The following is a 21,164-nucleotide window of genomic DNA, read 5'->3' on the forward strand; positions in this document are numbered from 1 at the left end:
AACAGTTATCATTAATTCAGGTAACAAAGCAATTCTGAGGGTTTTCTAGTATATCTCCAATGTACACAGGAAAAAAAAAAAAAAACCATGAGTTGGTCTAGACATGCAACACAGCAGACATGCCACAGTATACCACGAAGCACAGTCTGCAATTCTCTTCAGCGGCTTCACTTACTTCAAGTACAACTAGTTTAGGCAAACCGGCCTTCACAACACCAGAACTGCAGAATCGTTAAGATTTTATCAACGGCATTTGCCCCCTCATTTTATCAAACAAAATGCTTTTGCAAACTAATTTTTCCATGCCCACAAACACCCTAAGTTTTTCCCACACTGAAACAAATTATAACCCTCTCATATATTTTAGTATTTACATTCAACCATTAGGAGCCAAACACTACTATAAAACTAAACTAAACAGATTTTAAAGTTATAATGAAAGAATTACGTTTGAAAGTAGAACTGTCCTCAAATATTTTGTGGAAAAAAAAATCTTAGGAATATATATTATAAAGTTATAACAAAGACCAATGTAAATAGTAGTAACCGTTTTCCCTCAATTATCTGAAATTAAGCAATAGGTCAAATGTACGTATGTTCTTTAGTTAACATCAGTATGAAAATCTAACTGTTGTTACAAATGTTCCAAAGCTGAGTATCAAAAGGTGAAACCACCACCAGGTGATCTGACCTGGAAGGACCGGTAAGAGCAGCCGTGTGAATGTGCCAAACTTTTAAAACAGTTTCTGCCCATTAAATAATGACTAAAAAAAGGCTTTATTTTTTTCTGTGAGGAATGCTGACATTAGATTTGATAGTTCAAGACATGCTGATAGGGAAGATGTACTGATCAAGGTAAATTCCTAATTTAAGGAGACTTACAGGGTAGTAATCTCAGGTACTTACTTGTCTCTTAGAAGAGTAGAAAGCTTAATAATCCTATGAAGTTAAATAAAATACTGACAGATCTTATTCATTGTATGATAAATATAGATTTACATATAAGAGAATGCAACAAGTTATCTGAACCTGAATGCAGAGAATAAATACTTTATTAACTGATTACAGTTGAAAGTCACAAACAAAAAAGGGGTATATTAAGGCAGAGTCATATATATATATATATATGGGTGAATATATATATATATATATAGATAGAGACAAATCCAGACTGTTATACCTCTTTACATTTTAACCTCTGCATTTTTCTTTTACCCATTCAGGCAGTGTGCTTTCTTTTTCTTCTCAGTTAAAGAAACAAATCTTGACCAATGTTTCTAAATCACATTTTGATAACGTATAGGACCATGGATTAAGACAGTGACTAGTGTATCCAACGCTACCTGACAGGCTTCTCAGCACATTCCATGTGTGGTGGTATAGTTACAGTGGGGTGGAAAATCTGACAACTGATCATCTCCTCTTTTCCAGCAAAACTAATACATAATTCTTTAAAAGATTTCTTAACAGTCTTAACTAAAATAAGCTTGGACTTCCAAGTCAGTCAAATGCCCAAAGCATTATTTTTCTGCCCTTCCCAAACCCTCCTAGATGTTTTAAGTAGCCTTCAGAATATGATCCCATGGCTGTATTTCAGATCTATAAATTTGAGCTTTTCAAAATCCAAAATTACTTTCTTACGCAAAGTGGCGATGCAAATAGCAATCCTACATAGTGTAGAATAATTTTTTCTGTATAGTTCCCTTTTATTAAAAAATGGGCAACCACACACACAAAAGGAGGACATAAATTTAGTCCATCTGAAAAAGCACTCCAGCTCCCTAATTCCACTTCTGAAGGAGAAGGCAGAGGCAAGTTTACATTATCCCAGAAAATGAATAAATGGCTTTATTTGGTATCTTCAAGAAGCTTCTCCTTCTGCAGGAGATGTAGGTGTGGTAGTGGAGACCGTCACTGGTTTCCGTGCGATTCTGTCCAGCTCCGCATGAACGTCTGACAGGACAGGCTTCTGGCCTACAGTGAAGGAAAGAGGCTACGATTTAGACATAAGGCAAGGGATCTCTGACACCAGTGCATCTTCATTTAACAACTGCCAATGGTTTCACTTAACACACGTATAACAAACATATATGTAAACATGTATTTTTCTAAAACACATATATGTATCTAAAACTTTACACATATATATCTAAGCACATATGTATCTAAAACTTTATCTAAAGCACATATATGTATACATAAACGTCCTAATTGAAACATAAATTCCCTTTCATTTTTTTTTTTTTGGGGGTCACATTTTCCCTGACCAGGATCAAACTATACATTTTCATTATAAACAGGACAGTGTATCTTTACAGTCCCTCATGTTAAACTGCAGGGTCTGTTTCCTCCATTTGTCCTACTCCCTCCCTCCCCCACTGTGTACACAGGTCCATGCTCTGCATCTCTTTTCCTTCTCTGCAAGTACGTTCCTCAGTGTCACTTTATTCTAGATTCCATATATATGCGCTAATAGTGTATTGGTTTTTTCTGACTTTCTGCACTCTATTATTAGGCTCTAGGTTTAACCCTCTCACTAGAACTGTCTCAAATTCCTTCTTTTTGATGCGCACGTTTTTAAGGAGATGAAACTGTTCTAAAATTAGATTATGGTAATGTTGTGCGTGGATTCCCTGGTGGCTCAGCAGTGTAGAAGAATCCACCTGCCAGTGCAGGAGAAATGGGTTCGATCCCTGGGTTGGGAAGATCCCCTGGAAAAGGGAATGGCAACCCACTCCAATATTCTTGCCCAGAGAAGCCCATGGACAGAGGAGCCTGGTGGGCTACAGTCCATGGGTATCTAAGAATCAGGCGTGACTGAGCAACTAAATAACAAAAACAAAATGGTTTGTGTAAGTCTGTAAATACATTAAAACACTGAAATGCACACTTTAAATGTGCAATACAGCTGTTAAGAAAGGAAAGGTCCAGTAAGTACCTGATTTTTGGCAGGTTTCGGTGGTAAACATCCATCCCTCCCTCCCTTACCTCCTCTCCCCCCATCCATCCTTCCAGCAGGGCCACCTCCAGGGCTACCACCACCAACACCAGGGCCTCCTGGGGAGCCAGTCTTTTTACTCAGCAAACTGTTAAAGAAATTTGCCAGGACACCTTCACTTGTAGCTCCAGCTATTAAAAAAAAAAAGGATAAAAAACGTACTCAAAGCATTCAACTTTTCTGTAAATTATTATAGTAATGATACACAGAAAATGAATCACACACAGATGTTCCACATCCAGGCCAACTTTAATCTTTTGAGGCTGGGTAACTTCTCTAATCAATCATATATAAAACAAAATATGAGTAAGTGTTAAGAATGCAAGATAATTATTAAAAACTTAGAGTGTTATTTTTTTCTTTACATTTTATTTCTTTTTTGCTGTGCTGGGTTCATTGCTGAAACAGGGTAGAGTGTTATTTTTTAAAAGCCAAAAGCATTTAAAACAGATGCTACTCGTGAATATATATCCCCTTTGAAAGGGGTTCTTCAAAAATAAAAATAGTTGCTTCAAGTATTACACAAAGCTGTCCAATTTGATATGAAAATCAGTAGAAGCTCTAAGAGATTAATGGACAAATAAGCAATTCACAGAAGAAAAATAAACAATTCACAGAAGAAAAATACAAACAGGAAGGAAATACTAGGGGCGGTGGGAGCTCTTATTAGTTAATATTTACAGAATGCTGATTAGGTTTAGGCAAACTGCAAGGCTCCATGTTGATGACAGGTAACCTGAACAACTGAGAAACATCAGGAAAGGGCATAAAAAGACAGGAAGTCTCACCCACCCACATAGGGCAATCATTCCTATAGAAATAACTATAATGCATACAGTTTTGTTCTGCTTGTTAACTGCAAATAATCCATTTCAAGTAAAACATGAATTTTTCCAATGACCTATAGGTATAGTTCAGTCGCTCAGTCGTGTCCGACTCTTTGCGACCTCATGAACCACAGCATGCCAGGCCTCCCTGTCCGTCACCAACTCCTGGAGTCCACCCAAACCCACGTCCATTAAGTCGGTGATGCCATCCAACCATCTCATCCTCTGTCGTCCCCTTCTCCTCCTGCCTTCGATCTTTCCCAGCATCAGGGTCTTTTCAAACAAGTCAGCTCTTCGCATCAGGTGGCCAAAGTATTAGAGTTGCAGCTTCAAAATCAGTCCTACCAATTAACACCCAGGACGTATCTCCTTTAGGATTGACTGGTTAGATCTCCTTGCAATCCAGGGGACTCTCAAGAGTCTTCTCCAGCACCACAGTTCAAAAGCAACAATTCTTCGGCACTCAGCTTTCTTTATAATCCAACTCTCACATCCATACATGACCACTGGAAAAACCATAGCCTTGTCTAGACGGACCTTTGTGGACAAAGTAATGTCTCTGCTTTTTAAATATGCTAAGTTGGTCATAGCTTTCTTTTCAAGGAGTAAGTATCTTTTAATTTCATGGCTGCAATCACCACCTGCAGTGATTTTGGAGCCCAAAAAAATAAAGTCAGCCACTCTCCCCATCTTTTGCCATGAAATGATGGGACCAGATGCCATGATCTTCGTTTTCTGAATGTTGAGCTTTAAGCCAACTTTTTCACTCTCCTCATGCACTTTCATCAAGAGGCTCTTTAGTTCTTCTTCACTTTCTGCCATAAGGGTGGTATCATCTGCATATCTGAGGTTATTGATATTTCTCCTGGTAATCTTGATTCCAGCTTGTGCTTCCTCCAGCCCAGCGTTTCTCATGATGTACTCTGCATATAAGTTAAATAAGCAGGGTGACAATATACAGCCTTGATGTACTCCTTTTCCTATTTGGAACCAGTCTGTTGTTCCATGTCCAGTTCTGACTGTTGCTTCCTGACCTGCATACAGGTTTCTCAAGAGGCAGGTCAGGTGGTCTGGTATTCCCATCTCTTTCAGAATTTTCCACAGTTTATTGTGATCCACACAGTCAAAGGCTTTGGCATAGTCAATAAAGCAGAAATAGGTATTTTTCTGGAACTCTCTTGCTTTTTCGATGATCCAGCGTGAGTAAATGTAACACAAAGCTTTTATAAAGTGCACACCATAGAGTGTATGTTAAAACTACACTGTAAGATGTTTCACAGTCTGCTTCACTCTGAGTTTCTATCTCTATAGATACACAAAGACAAGACACTACCGCACAAAAAAGAAAACAGCTAAGGCAAGAGGTGGGATGACACTGGGTAGATTTCTATTGTGAAATACATTGTGTTGTTTACTCTTAAAAAGAGAGAAATGTACCTTTCATGTTTGGATCGATCTTTTTTGACCCAGCAGGGATGGGTGATACGCTAGCAACGTTGGATGACACAGATCTGTTTGGTGTTCGAGGGGAGCCTCCTGGGACTCTTGGTGAGGCGTCCTAAGTAAAAAGGTGAAAGCCACATGTATAAAACCCTGAAAACTCAACTTCACAAAAATTATCACATAAACAAGTCCTCTACAACTGCTCCCCATCTCTTCTACTGTCCCTTTATGCTGCAAGCCCTGGACAAAAGTGTTTAGCAACCGTGTCCTCATTCTTAGAATACCAGGGACCCCTCACATTTTAGCATATTAATTTTCCCTTCAATGGAAAAAGGGAAACACACAGAATAATGAAGCATGGTTATGAAAAGAAGCGTGGGAGTCAGATCCAGACTCCAATCTGGACTTGCATCCTATCCCACCAACTTAATCTCAGACAAGCCATGATGTCCTAGAAAGCCTCCATTTCGCCACCTGCAAAATGGGGATAAGGATAGGACTTGCCTCATCCGGCTGTTGTGAGCATTTATAAAACAACGTACAAAAATGGTTCAGCCTAGTAACGGATACAGGGCAAACGGTACAAAATAGATCTCTATGATTTCAATATTCTAAAAGGGAATCAAAGTTTATCTTTTAAAATCTCACAAATTCCAGGGGAATTCTTAATTCAACTTTATATCCAAGTACACCCATAAGAGACAGATATACAATTAAAGAAACTAAGAACTAAAACAATATGCACTGCATTTTAATCATTTAGTCAGGATCTGTAATACTGACCACAGGCCTTCCAGCTGCAGTTGGTGGTTGCTTTGCTAAAAGGGACTGGAAAACACACAAAAAGTCTAGGTTAGACATTCAGTCATGTATTGCTGTTTTTAAAGAAAATGTGTACAAGAACTGTTTAACCATTAACCATACTAAGTCTGCTTCTGATGTAATTTCATACCTGTAGCTTCATAAGAAACACTTGGTCATCTTCCGCCATAATTTCTTTCTCATGCACAAACTGAAATGAGCAATGCATAAATGAACAGGTCATTATGCTAAAGTCAGTCATAACTCACTGTCTAGATTAGCACAATTTTTTAAAAACACTAAGAATATGAATATTACCTGTATCACATATACATGGGTGGACTGCCCTCCCCAGGGCCCTTCAGCAGAGCCGTCCAATGCTGATCTGCACTAATATAAATGTCCGTATCTGTGCTGTCCAACCTGCCAGCCAGTGGCTACTGAGGAGCTGCAATAACGGCTAGCATGACTGAGGAAGTGAATTTCTCATTTAGTTGTACTTAATTTACACTTAAGAGCCATATGTAATTAGTTCCTACTGCACTGGACAGCACAATCCAAGAGTCACACGCATACAGACTCTTATAAGATTTATACATGCTTATAAAATCTGCGCAACTCAGTGGTAAAGAATATAATGCAGGAGACACAGGTTCAATCCCTGGGTCAGGAAGACCCCCTGGATAACGGAATGGCAACCCACTTCAGTATGCTTGCCTGGAGAGTCCCACGGACAGGGGAGTCTGGTGAGCAGCCCATGGGGTTGCAAAAGAGTCAGACAAAACTTGGCGACTAAACAACAACAACAAAAACAGTTAGGTGTTTTAAAAGGGCCAATAATATCCCAGTTGAGAGAAGAGCAACTTGCTCCTCGTTTCCTGAAATAAAAATATAATATCTCTTCCATCTGCTGAATAATTAGAAAATAAAGGCGGGGGGGGCGGGGGTGCTGCCAATGCCTCCTGCTCCTCTTGTTTCTGTGCAAGGCAGGCCGTGTATTGTTTGTCAACCAGCAGCCAGGGCGATCCTTTGGAAAGGTTAAGGCAGGCGGGATCCCAGCTCCACTGCAGCTTGCCTGCCCGTCACTTTCCACCCCACTGAGCATGAAATCCAGAGTCCTGCCTGCAGCCTAATGCTGAGGCTCTGCAAGACCCTCACTCTGCCTTTCTTCCCTCTGCTCTGGCCCTCCCGGGGGCTCTTTCCCAGCCCCTCCAGCCGCCTTACACACTCCTGCCTCAGGGCGCGTGCACGTTCTCTTCCCGTGCCTCCATATCCTCCCCTCTCATCAGACCTGCCCTCCCCATTCCCGACTGTAACCTCCCACCCACCCACTCTCCCTCCCTGACTGGGCTTCCTTTCCAGAGCACAGATCACCACCTGAGTGATGGCATCTACAGATTCACTACCTCATGGTCCTGTTTAGCACCTAATGCCTAAACGACAGCTCAATAAATATTTGTGGAATGAATAAAAAACAATTTGAAGCACAATTTTGCTGGTAAAATAGAGAATGGGAAAAAATTGTTTTTAAAGTGTGCATTTCTTTTAATAGACATTCAAACTGAATAACACACCAACTGAGTTTTCATTTGATGCTGTTTCTTATTTCTAACTGCTCTGTAAATGTTTGGACTTTTAATTAAGAACCTTATTATATGCTGAATCAACATTACTTTTTCCTGAAGCATGTTCAAATTAAAAGTCAGTGAGAACTTACTAAATGCGAACACTCAACTTTATACAGCTTTTCAGAAGTGTCTATACTATCTAACCATAAAACACCATCCTTAGCGAAATCAAGACATATGGAAGCAGAGTATCATCCAGAATCAGATTTAAAAATCTTAAGAATGACATGCAACAATACAGAATAAAATGGAGCCTGGCAGCCCCTGGACCTGCTGGGCTCGTGTGAACAACTCATGACCATGAAGAAGATGCGAGATCTGTCTCAAGAGCCAAAAGCGAATACAATTTTTCCACCAAGGTGTTCTTGGCTTTGATTGAGCCCCAGGTTGTAAAGTTCACAACTTCATAGAAATGAAACCCCTTACCTTTCTACCTACAATCTTAAAATTATGGGCTTCCCCCTCAGTTTAAAAGACTATTAAGACTATACACTAAAATTTACCTTTCGGACAGGTGGTTTAGTTATGATGTCTTCAAAATTATCTTCTGCTTTTAACGTTTGAAAGTTTTCATGTAATATTCCTATTTTCTTATCATTATCCCACCCTGCTGGACTAGAAAGAAACACAGATGATAAATTCTCAACCATTTATACAGTCATTCTTTCATTCCATCCATGATCAGATTAAGGAGAACAGTTTTTATGAAGTTAAATTTGACCAATTATAGAAAATTCATCTATTACAATACTCAAGTTAAAGTTTACTAATTTCTACTTAAATTTATTAACTTTCTTGATTCTAGAACTGACATTACAGGTTTTTTGAGAGGAACTAATCATTAGTGTTACCTCCCAATTTATTCAGGTAACTTTTCAAACCATATCTAGGTTATTATACATTGGGTCCTTTACGTACTGTTAATCAATTAAAGAACAGATACACTGACTGATACATGTACCCAATACATAGGTTAGCTATAACAGCAGCCTTTCAAAAAGGCTCAGGCCAGTAGTAAATCTAAAAGGCAACAATAATAGATCAAAGCATGTTATAAATAAAATAATCTAGGAACAGATTCTCACCAACTCATCATGGAAAAGTTTACTAGTCTCACTTCAAAACCAAAAATGATACAGCATCAAACTGCAGCAACAGTATATGACAGAACAATATACTTAGGAGTACAGTAGGACCTTCCTGGTGGTCCAGTGGTTAAGACTGAGCACTTCCAATGCAGGGGGCAAGGGTTCGACCCTTGGTTGGGGAACTAAGATCCCATGTGCTGCATGGCACAGCCAAAAAAATTTAAAAAAGCATACTTACATAAATACTGCATCTTTTTCCACAACAACAGCAGGAATCTTATAAGGAAATCCATAGAGTTTCTGGACGATGTACTTATATACTAAATCTATATTTTTATTTTCTTTTACTGAAGCGTATATAAGTGCTGCACCATCTGAATTATACCGTTAAAGAAATTTTTGGACAAACTCCATGAAGAGGTACTGTAAAAGTCTGTGTTCTCCGCTTAACATTTACAGCATATTAGTTTCAAAAATAATTTCCATGGATATAATTACATGGTAATCAAGAATTTCAAAATCATAAAGTATTTCACACACGTTAAATTCAAATGAAACAATCTCTACATAATTGATTTAACTCAGGAGGGCAAAAATCTCGTTAGCCAAGAAAGTAAAGGTAATTAACTGGGTCCACTACCTCTGTATTTACAACACATGAAGACAAGATTTGTTTTTGCTTTTTACCTTCTTAAACTTCATGAAGGAGGGATATTATTTATCAAAACTGTCTTGCCTTTTCAACAAAGGTAGTCGGCACTAGCATGTCTTATAGTTTTTACTAGTCTCAGGAATCAGGACTTTGGGGAGAAAGCTCAGGAAAGCCACTGAACAGAGAAGATGAACCATCAAGAAACATCAAGGAGCTTTCAGGAACAATCCACAGCAACTGTGACCAAAATGTGATATAACACAAGCAGTAACGTGTGTTGAACGTGTGATGAACACGCAGTAACGAACACAGATTGTAACTGTGACCTTTATCCACATGACCTGGTGGACCAAAAGATCAAGAGACACCTGTAGAAAAAGGGGCCATGTGACTACCGGTAGATGATGTGGTGGGAGTGGCTAACAGAAATCTGACCACTGCTCAGGGGGATCTGCTAGTACTTGATGCTGGGTCCCAAGAGAAATGGTGACTCAGGCCAGGAGGAAGTGATGAGACTGGTGTAACCTCTGAACCGGGATATTTGTATTTTCTAGGACACGAACCAAAGCTTGAGAACCTTAAAGTAGTTTTGCTAAATATACTTAACTTGTCATAATACTTAATTTGGTAGAAACAAACTTCACAATCTTAAGTAAAAGCTTAACTGTGTGAACTTAGCAACCATCTTTCTCACAATGAGAACCAATTTATGATAATTTGGAAGATTTATACAGCTGGAAAATTTGCATTATAATGAAACATCTTTTAATTTTAAAGGAAACATGATTTTGAATTGTTGCCCTCACTCCCTGGTGGCTTGGACAGTAAAGCGTCTGCCTGCAATGCAGGAGACCGGGGTTCAATCCCTGGGTCGGGAAGATCCCCTGGAGAAGCAAATGGCAACCCTCTCCAGTATTATTGCCTGGAAAATCCCATGGACGGAGGAGGCTGGCAGCTCACAGTCCTTGGGGTCGCAAAGAGTCAGACATGACTAAGCGACTTCACTTTTCACTTCAGTTCACTCACTCACACATACACACACACGCACACACAACTCACTCTCCTGAAGTGATATGTTTTGTATTCTTTTAAAATCAGCCGGCTTTACTACAGGCCTGTAATTATTTTAGTGGACACTCTTCTTCCTGATTACATCTCTCTATATACATTTTCAAGTGTAGTTTTAAATAACCATTTAAAGAGAGTGCTTGTTCTCAAATTTTCTAATCTGCAAAGATAATTAAAAAGGCCATAAACACCTGACTTCAATTACTCCCACTTTTTGTTTTCTTTGGCAGACGAACGCCCTTTAATTCAACCCAACTAACCGTTATGTGGCATGAGAAGAGAAAGGGCAGCAGAGGACAAAGTCCTGAAGGAAAAGGGGGAAAGGGAGGCTCCCAGGGTCAAGCGATCTTATTCACTATTCGGCCAGGCTTTCTCCACGTGGTTAACGTGCACTAATGACGATGAAAACCTTTGGACACTCTAAGCACGTGTCTGTCACTTACTCTTTCTATCTAGTCCTAATACCTATCATTTAGTCACTTTTCAGACCCACAAGCTTTGGTTTGGGAATGCAACTGCACCAAATCTGATCCAGGAGGGGCGAGCTGAGCACACTTCTCCTTCAGTGCTCTCAAGCCATCTGCAGTTTTCAACAGGAAATTCTAAAAGCATTCACTCACTGATTCATTTTATCCTTTGCTTAGCTGTATATTCATTGGCTCATCTAATCCTTGCAACCTAGACTACACAAGATTCCTATGATTGATTTTCTAACCTTGTGATCATCAAAATTAACCCAGAAAGCTTTTTCAGAATTTAGCACAGATTTCTCCAGCCTTCCTTTTGAATGTTCCAATTCAGTTAACTTTTAGATGGGCAGAGCCAGATTTAAAAACCATTTAAAACCATTGCATCAGACTATGCAATGGAGATGAATGCATACTCTGGAGATGATTAACATACCAAACATATTAAAAATAAGAACACACAAACCCAAACACTGATCTTGCCCTACCACCCACCCCCAAGTAATGAACACCAGTTTTAAATGAGAATATTTACAATGCTAACTTGTTAGAATTTTCTGCATAAGTCTGAGAATTATTTTTCTTAATCATAGTACTTTAAATACATCAAATCAAAGTTACATATTTCAGTACTTGCTTTTGTATCTCAAAATACCAAGACACTTGGGAATTAAAATGAAATTTCTAACCAGAGGTAGGAAAATAAAAGTTTATAGAATTTCTAAGTTCATCAATTTACTCCTCAACTTAAATAAACAAACAGCTTAGAAATATTGCACCAACCAATGTATTAAAAGGATACACTGTAAACAAAACTTCCGGATATGTGACTGAATAAAATCAAAATGCTCATCTCTGTAGTCATGTTCTTTCTCCAACACACTAATGGCATCACACTAATGAGTTAAAATAATTTTAAAAAGAACAATATTAACTTTAAATAATAATATAATGATTTAAATTCAATTTTGGGTGGGAGAATATCACAAAACTACAACTCTGATATGGACCTAGAGTATCAATTACTCCTATCTGTCTAGAGACTTTTAGTCAGAGTCTTGAGACTAATGAATGCTTTCATTACTTAAAGAAGTACTGACTTCTATGATATACTGATCTCTTTGGTGATAAGAACACCAAAGAGAAAGTTTTGGTACATAAAGGAAAAGTAACAGGACAAGCTTATAAACGGCGGTTATACTTGTTAACTCAATGACTTACATTCTAGAACAAGTTCTCTAAAACACTCCGTATCTCCAGGGAGTCTGTACCACACACCATTTCCCCTTTGTTGCTCTGATTATCTGACAACTCTAAACTGACCTTCATTACTTTTCTGGTGCTTTTATTCACTCTCACTTCAATTTTACCAACAACAGAAAAGAGAAATTACAGGGTATTTCTGAAATGTCACCAGTTCAATCAAAGAAACAAATCTGATTTCTACTTGCAACAAAAAAATGTTAGGAAAAAAATTAAAGCATGTTCCAAACATGACATCCAAGTAACGTCACCAAAACTTCTGAATTGGAAGCTTATGAAATCTAAAAATGAACAAGTATTAATTTAGGGTCCAATCTGTCATTTTTTGTCATGCATATGTTTATCATAGAACGGTTTCCTTTATAAACAGCATATAAAATGTGGCATATTTGTCCATTCTATAGAACTGAGAGCATTTCAAATTATTAAAGATACATATAATTACTATAATGTCACTTGGCAAAACATGACAGTTTACTAAAGATATTTTTAACTGAACTATGAGGATGTGGCAAGTAACAGGCTGAACCTCAATGTCCAGGGTCTGTAAAATGAGCTGAGTAACCCATCTAATCTGAGACACACATTCTCCCACATCCACATATTGTAAAACCTCTTAAACTCAAGTAGAACTGATGGTGCCTTAGATTCTATGAAATACTATAAATGATCTCTTCTGGCTTGAAAATTTTATGAATCTATGACTCATCTGATACTGATTCAGGTCCCTTTTAAACTCAACATTTTTTTCATTAGAAAATAAGATCTTTTATGAGGCAATCTGCAGTGTAAAAACAGGAAAATAGCTGCCGATAAGCAGCTGTTTGCCAAACAAAATCAAAACAAGCCATACGCGAAAGGACTCTACTGGGAGAGCTTAGGCACAGGTTTACAGAAAAGGTACAAGCAACACTTCCAACTCCACCAGAATTACCATTTGAAAAGCAGGCAACAAATTTTGACTTAATTATTTTCAATCGTACCCCCATTCCTTTGTTATTGATAAGTTTTACTTTAAACTCTTCAAAAATTAAATATTTTAAAATTTATCATTTTTATCCGAAAGATGAATTCCATACCCTCTTTCAATTATATGCACAAATTTCACATTACTTTTTGATAATAATTTTAGATAGCAAAAGCGTTTATATGTTCTATCATTTTCTTAACTAGTTCGTGGCTTACTAAAGTAAAAACACACTACTTAAGACCAAATAGGTAGAAGATGAAGTATAAATTATTTTTTAAAGGAAATCTGATTTTATTATAAAGTGTATATATACAGTGACAGAATGAAATTAACAGAATTTTTATAATAGCAACCCTACCAGAATCTCTTTAATAAAAGGCTTTTGATAGATGCATATCAACTTTACATAACAAGCACTGATAAAAGTCTTTAAAATCAAGTCCATTCTACATACAAAATCTCCTAATATATCAAAATATCGGCATATATAACTCAATGCAGGAAAATATTTTACAAACTTGATAATCATCATCTTACCTGTAATTCTTTCTACTAAACTGACAATTTGAACTCTAATCAGAATTAGGAAAATGAAATTCAATCACAATAGAACATCTGAAGTAACACTTTCTTTCAAAGGAAACTACGATTTAGATCACAAGGTGAACATGTGAACAGCATTCAATATTTTTAACTATTATTTCTAGTCTGGAAGTTACCTAGAAAAACTAATGCGTCAACACCACAAGGAGCCTAGAAAATAAACAGCTGTTCATCCCGGGCCAACATCAGTAGCAGAACCTACAGGAAGCAGACTGACCTTTGTGCACACCACTAGTACTGGGACGCCCAAGTTCTGTGTAAGCGTGTCCGCACCCAGAGGCAAGAGCACGCTGTCATCTCTGTCTTCCTGTGACGCGGTACTTCTTCTCTGAGGGGAAGCTGGGAAATCTTCTCCTGGTTCTACATATTCTTGAAAATCTCTCACCACTGAAAATCAAAGGAAGGTAATTTAATACATAGTTTAGAAACAGCTTTTCATTTCACTAGGTAGTTTTTCTGCCATAATCTAGACATGTATTTTTTTTTTTCACTAGAGTTCGTACTTGGTCTTATAAGCAACAAAAAGGGTTTGAGAAATCTGCTTCAAAGACAGTACATAAACACTGGATGCTAGACCCACATTAATTATCAGGAGGCAGAACAAACGCTGAGTGGTTCCAAAGAGCGGGGTTCAATGCAGGCCTGGCTCATCTGGGCAAATTACTATGGGCAAGTCACAACCGAGCTTTGTCCCTCTTCCTCTCTAACTCACAAAGGGCACTTGACAGATAAAGGAAAAGATAAATGTGTGTTGGGGGGGTCCACAATTTAAAAGACGGTTCCAGATGACTTTCTAATAGTAACTTCTCTCTAAACGTTTTATTCAGGTCTTTTTATCTAGGTCCAATCTTGAGCCGTATTTATTCTATCACTCCCATAAGAACTAATGAGGTATTACCAAAACTGATAAATTTTTAGAACTCATCTGCAAAACTATCAAAACCTTCACTTAAAAAAAAGCTACTGTGAGTATACCAAGGGCCTTAACAAAGTATACTCTGATTTAGTAATTCCTCGTCAAAGAATTCTTAAGGAACCAATGATAGATACACACAGGGATTTCTACAGGACTGATTTTCATGTTTAAAGGCAAAACGACAGCACAGGATAATAAGTGCATGAGGGAATATTATACAGAATCACGGAGGAGGAAAACTCTCCTAATCGACATGGGGTCGGGAAGAGGGTGCCCTGGACACAGGGGCACGGGCACACCTTTGCGCACGCGCGCTCAGTCGCTTCAGTCAGGTCCGACTCTGTGCAACCCCATGGACTGCGGCCTGACAGGCTCCTCCATCCACCGGGATTCTCCCAGGCAAGAATACTGGAGTGGGTTACCATGCCCTCCCCCAGGGGATCCTCCCGACCCAGGGATCAAATCCGTGGTATCTTCTGCATCACAGGTGAATTCTTTACCGCTGAGCTACCCGGGAAGCCCATGCACACCTCTACTGCCCTTCAAATAGGAGGCTGAAACCTCACAGTGGTTCTCAAATTTGAGCACGCACCAGAAGTTTCTCACTCAGAAGTCTACGGCAGGGCCTGAGAATATGTATTTCTAACAAACTCCCAGCTGTACTGTTGCCGGTCGTGGGACCACAGACTGAGAACCACCTTATGGCAGAAACTTAGAGAGGCAGGAAAAAGCTCCATAGGCAATGGCCAAAAAGAAAAGAAAGTTATAGATTAAAAGCAGTTAGATATCTTTTTTAATGATTTAGGACATACATTCTCTTACGTTTCTACTGTTTCCATGCACATCAATTTCAGTAAGCTGTCAAATTTCCCCTAAAAGTTATCAGCTAACGACAGCAAAGAACAGCAGCATGCCATCTGTATATTTCCTTAAACGAAGTGCAACACCGACATATGAAGAGCTCTCAGTGAAATAAAGAATTGTGACAACTGGCTTACAACTTGTCAGAAACAACCCATATTATTTTCATAATTTCCATGAAAATTTCCAACTTACATGGGCACATACAAAATACATTATGTACTTCATAAACCATAAAACCAGCTTCACATCTTTATGTTATAGTGTTAACATCCTTATGGACATACTTCATTTTGACAAGCTTAATAAGATTGCTCCACTTATCAAGAAACTAAACTACTGAAAATGAGCAGCTGTAGAAAGATTCAGAATTTTTTATCCTGAAATACCGCTCTCCAAATGAACACATACGGCCTTTTGGCAAACAAGAAAGGGCATCTCTTCAGAAGAGTCTGCCATTATGCGTATGCTTCCAGTGTAAAGCTATATTAAAACTTAGCACGTCATCCAAACTGAATTTCAAAGGCAGTACTCACATTATGTTTCCATCATCAAATCTTTTTCAAACTCAAAAATTCCTAACAATTATGAAAGTCAACTAGGAAATTTTGTCTTCAAAATCTGTATTGTCTAGACTACTCACACTTTTGTTCCATTTCTTTCATTTCTTCAGGAGGAATTTTCAATTTGTCAATATGTTCTCTAACAACACTTGCCCATTTCTGTAAAGAATCCAAAGCAGTCCAAGGCTTTGACATGTCAACAACCAGCATAACTAGAGTGTCCTTCAGAGAAATGGCATCCAGTGAAAATTTAAGGAGGCCTTTGTGATATGGGTCTCCATCCAAGATCCATACATTGCATCTTGTTTGATCTGCAAAAGACAAAGAAGGTTACCACGGCAACAAGATAAAGTCATCTCATCATCCAACTCACAATACTACTTGGTATTCTAGGGCAGCTCCACAGGAGAGGTTTCCTTTGGCAAGGTTCAACTACTTAGGTGACGTCTACCAATTCAGTATATTCCTAATGAATATTCAAGAAAATGATTTAACTGCCAACACAGAAAATGAGCATCCTCTACTTCGAACTTCTCAATCCCAAACCACAGACTGAATCACTTGTTTCTATTCTTACCATCAGAAGATAGAGCCATGCATATTCAAGATATTATATACAAAAATGAGAAAGCAAGTGATCTACAGAAGACAAAAATGGCTGATCAGATGAAAAAAGCTGGGAAGTATATGACATTTTCTTGTCAAAAAATGAGAAGACAGAAAAACGAGGGCAAAATATTCACAAAACACTCTTATTTCACTAAACAGGAGAGAAATGGAACTTAAAAACTGAGATTCTTCAAGGTCAGCGAGAAAGCTGAAGTTCACATACCAATACCTTAAGATGTTTAAAAATACCACCATATGAATCCCAATCCCAAACCCTAAACTATTCACTGACTGGCATGAGATAGTACGAATCCTGGTAAAATAAATGACACTAAGCAAAGTCAAAGACCAATATTCATATGGACAGCAGCGCAACTTGAAGAAAGACACCAGGAAAATTAATTACAAGTGAACGACACTCACCGTCCCTGTCTTCATCATGAACATTTAAATACAGATATTCCAATCCTCTTCCTTTCTTGTACTCCTCTATTCCCTGAATTTTTCTTATTAAGCTTGTTTTTCCAGCCCCATCTTCACCTGTAAAAAGGACAGATCTTTAAAATCATAATATGGACTATTTAAGGATGCTTTCTAGTGTGCTGAGTGAAAAACCCAATTGGAACTAGCTTCAACCAAGAGGGTAATTTGCCAGATGAGTAGGTAACTGTACAGGAGAAGATGCAGACTTCACCTCCATGATTCTCTCTCCATTATCTCCACTCCTCTTGTTAAGCCTCTATTTCTTCTATTACGAATGATCTCCTCTGTGGCTATCTTTTAAGAAGCTCAACTTTTACACCATCCTCATTCAAGCTACAAGGAATAAAAGACTCTCTCTGTCATTTTCCAGTCTGAAGACTCTCAGGTAAAGACTTTTAGTTGGTCCAGCTGGCATCATGTGCACACACCCAAGGGCCACTCATGAAGGAAGGGTCATAGGTAAAAACTGACCAGGGCAGGGACCTGTGACTGACCTCACCCAAATAAGGAAGGCATAAGAAATACGTAGCAAAGGAGAGGGGTGAGTAACTTAGGGGTAGTGAGTTGAGTAAGAACAAGGGTAGAGAGAATGTAGAATAGACAAAAACTGTAGGCTTAAAAAATATTAATAGCAAGAAATCACGTGACTTAAACCTGGCACAAATTTCAGAAGCTTAAAACTAGGCCAGCTATTTGATGGTTTGGTGGGAGGTTTTTTTTAAAAAGCTTTTTTTTTAATATTGGGGCTTCCCTGGTGGCTCAGATGGTAAAGTGTCTGCCTGCAGTGTGGGAGAGCCAGGTTTGATCCCTGGGTCAGGAAGATCCCCTGGAAAAGAAACGGCAACCCACTCCAGGACACTTGCCTGGAAAATTGCATGGTTGGACACAACTGAGCAACTTTACTTACACTTTCTTTAAATACTACATGTTACTATTTCATGGACCTCTTTTGTTATTGGCAATATCATGTTATTAGTACTTAATAAAAGTGAGTTTCTTGGATCTAAGGACTTATTTCTACAGATTCATGAGTTCTCTGAGAATTTCAAAATTATTTTTAACTTTCATGTTGAGCATTTAAGAAACTATATATATATATCCTGGATTTTCTAGCTATCTTTAACTGTCAAAGCTGTCAAGAAACTGCAGTAGCCACCTGTGCACTGGTGTTTATCATTCTACTGGTGCCAAGCTAAGGCCAAGGGACGCAGACAGAACAGAGCAGAGAGTGGCCACAGGGGCAAGCCAAACTCACAACAAAGTGTCCCAGGGAAGTCAATGCTGTTCTCAATCGCACTGCTCCTATTGGTTTTAAACCATTTCTCAACACTTCACAGCAGTAAGTGCAGCCTTTGCTATTGTTCAGTTGCTTCAGTCGTGTCCCACTCTTTGGGACCCCGTGGACTGTAGCCCGCCAGGCTCCTCTGTCCATAGGATTTTCCAGGCAAGAATACTGGAGTGAGTTGCCATTTCCTACTCTAGGGCATCTTCCCCACGCAGGAACCGAACCTGTGTCTCCTGCATTTCAAGTGGATTCTTTACTGCTGAGCCACCAGGGAAGCCAGTATTTAAACAGGTGCTTGGGGAAAAAACCTGTATTTAAATAGATGCATGGAAGAAAACTATTTTCAGGAGACCAGTAAGTGTAGCCTTAACTAAGCAATAAAGAACTTGTCATTAAAAAGAGTACTTATTTTTCAGCACTATTTTTGCAGTAAACTATTAAAGATCCACCAAGGGAATTTGCTGGTGGTCCACTGTTTAGGACTCAGTGCTTCCCCTCCTGAAGCTGGATTCAATCCCTGGTCAGGGAACTAAGATCCCACAAGCCACGTGGTGCAGACAAAACAACAAAATAAAGAGTCCATCAAAATAACAAACTGGGTTGAAAACAGTAATAACTATGATAATGACATGCATTCTGTGATAATCACACTTAAAATAGAAATCACAAATTCAACCAGTGAAAATGAAAACACAGACTTCAGTTTACTATTAAACTTATTTAATTTCAGCAAAACATCATTTGTTATACTGATTACTAATTTGAATGTTATCAGTTTTACAGTTCTTATGGCATTTACTTTATAATTTTTTTTGTTTGTTTGCATTGTGCAGCACGTGGGATTTTATCCCATCAGGGATCAAACCCACACCCTCTGCACTGAAAGTGTAGTCTTAACCACTGGACCGCCAGGGAAGTCTCTATATAATTTGCTTCTGTAGTTCAAGAACTATAAAACAAAACATAAGAATTTATATCTAGTCAACTAAGTGGGCATGAGCAACAGACATAAAACAGTCTAAATCATAGTGAGATCTAGGAAAACTTGCTTTTAAAGAGGGCCTTGGCAAGATCAGAGGATTTTTAAGGCTGTGAGACTATTCTGTGCGGCACTATAATAGTAGATACAAGTCATCAGGCACTATATTTTCAAAGTACATAAAAACAGGCAGTAAGTAGTCAGGTAAAACTTCACTTAATATGACCCAGGATTTAGCTTATCTCTTTAATTTCCATTTTAGATGTTAGAAAGTGAAAGGGTATGTTTAGAAGAGTCAAAAAACTTGAGTTAGTTTCAACTTTTTTTAAACGTTTCAAATATATATTTTCTATATAAACATTTCTGAATAAAAAATACATATACTTGTAGATGATCTTAAGCATAAACAAAAAGAATAAAACCACAGCAACATCAGTTAGAAACAATCACTGATAATTTGGTCATCTACGGTGAGATGACGAGTGTTTCCTTAAGCTGTAAGTTTCTGTCTCCTTTTAGTTTATCTAACTGTAAAGGCTTGTAAGTAGTATCAGGTCAGAACTCCAAATTCATGACACTGTTAGGTAGTTAGAATAGGAAAACGGACTCCAAAATGGCGGTGGCTAAAAGACAAAGAAAGGAAAAGCCCAAGAAAATGAACGAAAGAAAATCCGAGGACCAGAGTGAGACCTCGGGTGGAACAAACAGCCCTCCTGGCTAGCCCATTTTACACACAGCAGGCTCGGGTGAGAAGAAGGAACATATAAAAAGAGGAGCCAAACTGAGCCCCTCTCTTCTTTTGGGTCGGCCCGCCTCACACCTCAAGGATGTATGTTCCTTTGCTTACCAAATAAAACTGAGCTGTAACCGAGCCGTAACACCAGTCAGCCATTTCACATTTTTGGTGCAGTGAGACAGAACCAAGGAAATTACACACTCCCCTGACATATCAACAAATATTATCAATTGTGGGACTTTCCCTAGCAGTCTAGTGGTTAAGAGGACAGTGAAGATACCAAGAATCGACTCAGTGGAAAAGACCCTGATGCTGGGAAAGATTGAAGGCAAAAGGAGAAGGGGACGACAGAGGATGAGATGGTTGGATGGCATCACTGACTCAACAGACAGGAGTCTGAGCAAGCTCTGGGAGACAGAGGAGGACAGAGGAGCTTGGCATGCTGCAGTTCATGGGGTTGCAAAGAGTCAGACACGACTTAGCCAGCGAACAGCAACAACTAGTGGTTAAGACTGCACTTCCGATACAGGGGGGCACAGGTTCAATCCCTGGTCAGGGTACTGAGATTCCACATGCCGTGCGGAGAAGTCAAATAAATGAATTAAACACACACACACACACATATATATACTGTCAATCATAAGGACATAGGCTTACGATTCTAAGTTCTTGCAGCCATCACTATAGCGTGGCTGTTTCCTTTTTCTGAGGTCTGTAGACAAGTGGAAGGGCTCTCCCTCACTTTTGTGAGATCGGAGTTTGTTTACCATCATTCACTTCACTGGATTAATGATTCTCAAAAATGCATCAGACTCCCCTGGGGGGCCTGTTAAAACACACTGCTGGGCCTCGCCTCCTGGCTTCCTGGTTCAGTAAGCCTGGGGTGGGGCCCACACATCTGCATTTCTAACAAGCTCCCAGTGT

The 21,164-nt window shown here is 38.8% G+C and overlaps 1 protein-coding gene across 1 annotated transcript in view; it reads right to left on the minus strand.

Annotated features, from left to right (window-relative positions):
* Nucleotides 1-1,034: 1,034 nt before the first annotated feature.
* Nucleotides 1,035-21,164, minus strand: part of DYNC1LI1 (dynein cytoplasmic 1 light intermediate chain 1) — a 51,457-nt gene continuing 31,327 nt past the window's right edge. Inside the window, exons 3-13 of the mRNA XM_070359087.1 lie at nt 17,181-17,297; nt 16,229-16,459; nt 14,026-14,195; nt 11,775-11,868; nt 9,024-9,159; nt 8,201-8,312; nt 6,221-6,280; nt 6,052-6,096; nt 5,263-5,383; nt 2,989-3,129; nt 1,035-1,974 (exon numbers count right to left, since the gene is read on the minus strand). Coding sequence (XP_070215188.1) covers nt 1,862-1,974; nt 2,989-3,129; nt 5,263-5,383; nt 6,052-6,096; nt 6,221-6,280; nt 8,201-8,312; nt 9,024-9,159; nt 11,775-11,868; nt 14,026-14,195; nt 16,229-16,459; nt 17,181-17,297 — 1,340 coding nt within the window. The 3' untranslated portion in view covers nt 1,035-1,861. The remainder of the gene's footprint in view (nt 1,975-2,988; nt 3,130-5,262; nt 5,384-6,051; nt 6,097-6,220; nt 6,281-8,200; nt 8,313-9,023; nt 9,160-11,774; nt 11,869-14,025; nt 14,196-16,228; nt 16,460-17,180; nt 17,298-21,164) is intronic.

This window comes from Bos mutus, chromosome 22 (genome assembly GCF_027580195.1).
Source record: "Bos mutus isolate GX-2022 chromosome 22, NWIPB_WYAK_1.1, whole genome shotgun sequence".
NCBI lineage: Eukaryota > Metazoa > Chordata > Mammalia > Artiodactyla > Bovidae > Bos > Bos mutus.